Source organism: Drosophila santomea, chromosome 3L (genome assembly GCF_016746245.2).
Source record: "Drosophila santomea strain STO CAGO 1482 chromosome 3L, Prin_Dsan_1.1, whole genome shotgun sequence".
NCBI lineage: Eukaryota > Metazoa > Arthropoda > Insecta > Diptera > Drosophilidae > Drosophila > Drosophila santomea.
In genome coordinates this window covers 1,850,343-1,857,424 of record NC_053018.2, presented here as the reverse complement: position 1 = coordinate 1,857,424, position 7,082 = coordinate 1,850,343, and the positions used below count along the sequence as shown (strand labels likewise).

At 41.3% G+C, this 7,082-nt stretch overlaps 1 protein-coding gene across 3 annotated transcripts; it reads left to right on the top strand.

Moving 5' to 3' along the window:
• The first annotated feature begins 1,876 nt into the window (after positions 1-1,876).
• Positions 1,877-6,332, top strand: LOC120448576. Of its 3 annotated transcripts, none has more exons than XM_039630645.2 (5): positions 1,879-2,443; positions 4,979-5,176; positions 5,236-5,539; positions 5,722-5,733; positions 5,807-6,330. In XM_039630645.2, the coding sequence occupies exons 2-5, from the start codon at positions 4,985-4,987 to the stop codon at positions 5,875-5,877; spliced, it is 579 nt and encodes a 192-aa protein (XP_039486579.1). In that variant the 5' UTR covers positions 1,879-2,443; positions 4,979-4,984; the 3' UTR covers positions 5,878-6,330. The 3 variants fall into 3 exon arrangements, with proteins under 3 accessions (XP_039486580.1, XP_039486579.1, XP_039486578.1); XM_039630644.2 differs by having other exon boundaries at positions 2,036-2,443; positions 5,233-5,539; positions 5,807-6,324; XM_039630646.2 differs by lacking the exon at positions 5,722-5,733 and having other exon boundaries at positions 1,877-2,443; positions 5,233-5,539; positions 5,807-6,332.
• The last annotated feature ends 750 nt before the right edge of the window (positions 6,333-7,082 follow it).

Genomic DNA, 7,082 nt, shown 5'->3' with positions numbered 1-7,082 from the left:
AGTATTCTTATGTTCTACCAAGAAACAGGGGGTTCCCACTGGTCAAATTAGTGGAGTAGTAGTAGTAGAGTCAAGTAGTCCTACAGTAATTTATTGGTACTTTATATATACATAAACTTTAAAACGCGTTTATGTAATTTCAAACATCTACTCTTACAAAACTCAACTCCTAACATTAGTGAGGATAGCTTATTTCATAGTTATGCATCGATGCCCTCCGCTTACTAGCCAGTGTTGCAAAGCGGTTAAGTCCAGCTTTGGCGGCAATTCAAACTGGATTTAAGTGACATTCTCAATTAATTTCAATTAAGTGCACTGGTTATGGATATTTAAGAAAGTTATCCATCAGATGACTCAGTAAAGTAACCAACGATATGGCTCGATGAAAGTCACGTGATTTCCTCAACTCGAGTGCTGATAATTGGGCTGCACGTGCTTGTGCCTTTGTTCCGGCACGCAGTATCAGTTCAACCGGTCGCGTTTTAATAAGTGTCAATTAGCACTGATATGAGTGCCATTTGATTTGCTATCAGCGCTGGGCGGCGTCCAAAGAGTCCGCTTATCAAAATCAGTCGGACAAGTGATGAGCGAGACACCCCCGCCGGATTTGGGTTCGTAATAGAGGTGATGAAACCATAAATTTTAATTTAATCACAAAGTCTGCGGAAGAAGCGTTGGCTACCTTCCGATATTTTGGGATCAGACAAGAGGTTTCGAGAGTTCGAATCATCCAATTATAGACTAGACGGAATTAATTGCTGCCTAATGGGACTTTGATTTTAAGGCGCATTATATTTGGGGAAATGACTTGGGGGAGATTCTATATAAGCAAAACATAATCTTTATAATACGTCGAAATTTTTAATTAAAGATTTCTATGTCATGGCACCCCCAAATATTTTGGGTTTCTGTGTGACTTAATCCGGGGACGGTGTTGCGTCATTTTTATGGGCTTTTTAGGAAGAAGATTTGGCAAGATACGCGGATGATTAGGTAATCATAACAGATAAGATCAGTGTAGTTATCTCTGCGATGGACATGTGCAAATTTCCATGCTATTTTGGTATGAACTCCGATTTTATTTTTAACCCTCTTGTATGCCCAACCAGATTAAAACTATTTATTTGGATTTGTGAAAGGCACATCCTACAATGAGTTATATTTACAAGTACCTAATTAATCTTAATGTCCCAAATATTTTATTAAGATTTGTGACAGGATCACCCTACAAATGGGTTATATTTACAGGTACCCAAAATGTGTAAGGAACTCTCGAATCTTGTGATGATTTCGGTTATATTCCATGAGTTGGCGAATGCCACTTGCGATCTCAGCATCCGCTGTTTAGAAACTGCAAATCGACATTGACCCAATTAACATCTAAAATATTCCAGCTAAGTGATGACGAGTTTAATGACCTACAGTAAAAGTAATGGTTCATGTGGGAGCATTTTCCAAATCTCGCCCTGGCATTATCGTTCCAATACTCAGATTATTCAAAACCTTGCCTAAATCACCTTGGATTACCAAAGCCCTGAGTCAACGAACCGGGCGAGGGTGTAAACCCAAGATAGTAAAATACTTGGGGTTCAGAGATCAAAGTGGTACATAATTCAAGTGATTTAATTTGCTGACACAGCGCACCCATATGACCCATTCCCAGTGCTGTAGCGCAGCTAGGCAACACCAACTATATGGCCACAGATCATAAATCTTGGCTTTATCGGTCGATTTGTCAAAAGCGTGGCACGACAAACTCACGAAGATCGGGGCCGAAGGCTCCAAACGACTTGAGTCGCTTGTGCTGGGATCGGATGAGTTAGTTCGCCGCCAAAGCAGAAAGCGTTTAGTAGGAATCCGAGTACTGCGAGTGCCTAAATCCGAGATTGTGCCCAAATTAGCAGCGCAGAAATAAAATTACAAAAACTTTTCAAGTACTTGTGCAACCAGACACTCAAACCCCGCGAAATCCCACCCTTGCTGCGCGAAAATCCAGCCCATCCGAGCCGCCCACACGAACATTTGACTTCTGTCACCTCCGAAGTGGAAAGTCGTCGGTTGTTTAGTTGTACCTGTTGATTTACCCTTTTTGCCTTTTTGCGGCGTCGGTCTTCGAGCGCCTATATAAACAAATGCTCCCAACGGACCTGCGTTTATTCTGCATTGTCACACCTAACGGTTGAGATTCGCCAGCGGAGAGAATTGTATTTTATACAATTATTTTAAAAGCCGAATCAGTCAGTAATCTATTTAGTGGCAAAGCTGGCTGAAGCTTAAATTTGACATTTATTTTTAGAACAATTCAGTAAAAAAGTACAGCTACAGTAAAAAGTACAGTTACAGTGAAAAGTGTTAGCCGGAACTGACTGAATTCGAGATCAAGTGTGAAGAACTTGACGTATCTGTCAAAGTTTTCCGTTACTTCGAGTGAATTTGAACAAAGGTAAGTGTATTCCACTAACTACAAGTCTAAACTAGTCTAAACTAAATTAAGAGTTACAATTAATTTAGGGTACATACAGCTTATCCTTGACTCTTATTGAACATTGAATATTAATAGTATGACGTGGAATCATTGAGTTTCAGCTGAATGGCGCCAAAAAATCACTTTCGCCTCTTGATAATAAAGCTTTATGTATAAATTCAGTTATTTATACATTATCAGCAGAGGTTTTCAGAACTGTCAGTGCGGGTTTTTCGATTTTAATTACGTTCCACGTTCCATTGAAAATAAGTGTAGCCGTCTTATCAGGGCTGCAAGCGAAATCGTAAAGTTTCAATGCAAAGAGTCGCGTGAATCGGAAGGTATTGCGTAGTTTTACTAAGGAGGGGGGATTCCAACTTAGATTCGGATGCAGATAGCTTTTGTTTACACAGCCCGAGAAGCGAGGAAGAAAAGAGGGCGTGTCAGTAGATTTGAAATTATTGTTCTTGATAAGAACGAGCTCCTAGCTCTCCATGTTGCTTGTGGTCCGATATTTTATGACGCTCCCGATGACGCACTTTATGGCGGGCAAGTAAAAGAATAAAAACGAAACCCAGCGATTTTATTATTATACATGCTCATTCCCAGTTTATGATAGATGATACGATTTGGGTCACAGAAGTTGAGACCCCCAGCCTAGTTTGATTTTAAACATGTCATTGAATTGCTTCGGAATTTCGAACGCAGATTAGGATTTATTTGACTTGCGCACGAAATTATTGTATTATTAGATGAACTTCTAGAATGTTGTGTACATATTAAAAAGCTGGGAATATACCAGTTCAAACTGGCGATATAACAACTATTGAAATGTGTTTTATGAAGTATTAATCAGGTATCTATACTATTGACCGCAGGTGTGCATACTTCTTGTCAGCATAATTAGCAATCTAGTAACTACTTTGACATCTTGTTATCGCTTATCGGACACCGCTCAGTTTAAGCTCGTAATAACCGCGCAACCGTCATGGAAAACTGTCAAATAAATTCGGATGGGGCCTCCCCAATTTACTTATGCTCGTAGTTATACCAGTTAGCACTATGTTTATGGGGGAGAAGCCCCACCCCTGGGTTCAATGGAACCTCTACGCGCGAGGCCTTGGCTCCAATACCAAAATAGAGATGACTCTTGACAGGGGTTCGCAAATTAGCCACGACACCAGTGCATTATCAGCTTTCGAGGCATTTTTTTTCATATTTATTGGGCCATTAAAATGCGTTTGGCGTGCGATTACTCTGCGACATAAATTACCGATCGAGATGAGAAGTCGCTGACACGATCGCCAGAGTTTATCGCTTGCACTCGCTGTGAAAAAGTGAATAAAAATAGAAGAAAATCTGTTTTCGGTCAGCAACAACAAATAACGAGGAGGTGTGTTTTTTCGTTCGTTTTAGGTAATCAAATTGGTAATAAATAAAGTAAAAAGAAATTGAGGGAAAAATGCTACTAAGAAGGCAGATAAGAAGCTTTTAATATACTTTTATAACTCTCAATAAGCGCCAATTTAACAAAGCGATACGTAATGGTAAAATCTTTAAAGAGTACCCTTTGAATATTTGAAGCAGCATTCAATTGTGCTCTTTTTATAAGTGTAAGGTTAAGAAAGATATAAAGGTCATTCCTAATTCGCTTTCCAACTTGTTTCAACTTCTATTAGTTTGACCAGCTCATAATCGAGCCACCATTTGGGAGTCCATTCATTCATTTGCTAACCACCCCAAATGACTTGTAATTTTTAAAAGTCACCGACCATCCTCCCCGAAATGAACCCAATCCTTATTTGATAATGAGCACGCCGCTCACCTTTAGCATTCCGGTCACTCCCGCTTTCCGGGCTGGAGCTTAATTAGGCATTAATATTTCATAAATGTCAATTACGAGGGCACAGCCATCCACTCCCAATCCCACTGATGACTCGTGTCCGTCGCACATCAAGTGATGATACTGCAATGTGACCTGAATCCGTGAACTCGCATCAAAAGAAGCCCTCGACTGTTTTGGGATACGCCTGAGAAAGCCAAAACTTTTAACTGGAACACGGCCCCGATTGCATTGAGCAGGCCAACTTGGCCAAGTTGGCCAACTGCAACGTGACTTATTTAAAGTACAAGTACGAGTACCCAACACCTCGAGTGGGCCGAAACCCCTCGAAACGGAGCATTCACGCATTTTTGCCCAGCCTCAGCCACAATTCGCTTTGTTTTTGCTAACTTGTGTTGTTTGTAATAGGAAACCCTTTGCGTAAGCACTCGAGGGTCCTGGAAGCTTCTCGATATGGAGCTGGGGGTGTTGGCGGAATTGGGGTGCTTGGGTCATGTGTTGCGGGCTGGGCGTTTCTACCTAATTATTCTAGCCTAAAGTTGCTACTGTCTACATATTTTAGACTCTCGTTTAAACTTGTGCTATTAAAGCTAAGGGCTATACAAATTCCTACTTCTCGAGCCACCGAAGTGACCCCCTTAATGTTTTGATTGACTCTGGATTCTCCGCAGTTGAGGATGTCAGCCCTGTCGTCGCCCACCACATGTGGCTGCTCGCCACTCTTCCACTGGGCCATTGTCATTGTGCTCCTGTCAATGGCGATTGGACCGGGAAACGCGTTGCCCCGTCCAGCCCGCAACACGCAGTTGTTGTTTAGCGAGCTCCTGGGCGGCGGAAACGAGGACAACAACTACTATGGCGAGCAGTTGGTAAGAGCAGTCCATATGCCATATGTCGCCACTCTACTCAATTGTCCAACTCCCAGAAGTACCAGCAACAGCAGCAGCAGCAGGAACAGAAGCAGCAGCGGGTGCCAGGCTTCGCCAGGAAGTGGCCATCGCTGAGGGATCTGCTGCTCACCGTGGACTACGATGACTTCGGAGTTACCCAGGAGAGCGAGGAGGCGGTGGCGCCCAGTTCCCGCCTGCTGGCACGACTGCACAAGCTCGGCGATAACGGAGGCGGCGAGGAGCTGCGCTACAACATCGTGCCCGATCTGACCAACATGCCCAGCAAGAAGGTGCTGCCAGGACATCCGCTCAAGGATCACAACACCAAAAAGAACGTGCAATGTGAGTATGGATTGAGATTGTTGAGGAGTAAAGAGCATTCAATTGTAACTTTAAGGAATTATTTCTCCCACTCCAATTCGCATAACAAAATTGATATGATCCTTAAGTGTGGCATGATTGATTGACTAATTTATGTTTTCGGTTCGTTTTATTTCCATGTGTTTAATTTCCGACCCCATTAGTTCGTAAACAATGTAAGTGTGGCATGAACTCAAGTTTTCAGCCCAGAGAATGTGTACTAACCATCTATATTTCTGAATCCCCCAGATATGTCGCCGTGCCACTTCAAGATCTGCAACATGGGACGCAAACGCAACGCTGGCTTCAATTCCTACTGAAGAAACCTAATGCTTTAAGTCCGCAAAGCCAAACAAACCAAAGTCAAATAAACCCTTTCCAAAAATCAAAGAATTTGCATTGTCACACACAAACTCTGGACGAATGTTCAAATGCCAAGTATTGTCTACCGTTCTAATTTAGTTAACAACCCGTGCAGAATTTAGTTAGCAACTATGATTACATTGTACTTATTGTACTTATAAATAATGTCTCGACCTACACACACTGACACACACATCTGACCCCGCTCTCTGCACACCGACATTAACACACACACACACGCAAACGCACACACTGAAGTATTCCCATATTAGTTATAAATATAAATACTATCTATGATTCTTGTTGTATTTGAAATACATTAAATTATAATAACCAACACAATGTTGCTAGATATTAAGCCAAAAATACATATTTCTGAAAAATATTTATTGAAAACAAAACAAACAACATACAAGATTGATATGTGGCCAAGTTTCTTGAATAAATGTTATATAGCTATGGTATTCAAGGACCCGAAGGAGGTCCACTAAATGTCTTTGCCAGTATGTGACTTTGGTTAGTTCGTGATTAGCAAATCGCACCAGCCCCTAAAGTATTCAAAGATTTCTTTGGCTAAGAAGATTTTATGGCAAAATATTTAGCTTACTTTTAGGGTTTGGGCTTTTCTTAAGTTTTTTTCAAGCCCTTGACTGGAACTTTAAGTGAAACAGATTTTTTAGGAATTGCCTTTGGTGGACAGTTTTATTAATTCTCTATCATGGTGCATAGATTTCCATTGTAGTTAAGCAATTTTAAAGGTAACTAAGCAGCGTACTTTCGCTTTTAAAATTTACCGGACTTAGATCTTGTTTTATTGATCCATAAGAAATTTATTGGCACTCTGATCGAACCACAAAGAACGATAAAGAGCTCATAAAGTGTCATTACCAGTATTTAAGCCGCTTGATTGTGTTCGAGGTACGATCCCTGTGATTGATGCTATCCAATCCTACATATTGATTTTTATATTGATTTTGTAGTGCCAGGATATTGATAGCATAGGTAGATCACGCAGCCAGCTCTGATTCGAGTGCGCCATGTGTTTGTGCAATTGGCCGACCTCCAGGTCGCGATTGTAAAGGCCAAGTGCCACTGCAATTTGTTGAAAAGTCAGAAGCCAAACAGAAATACAGAGAACTGCAGGTTTTGGTGGGTGTCAGGA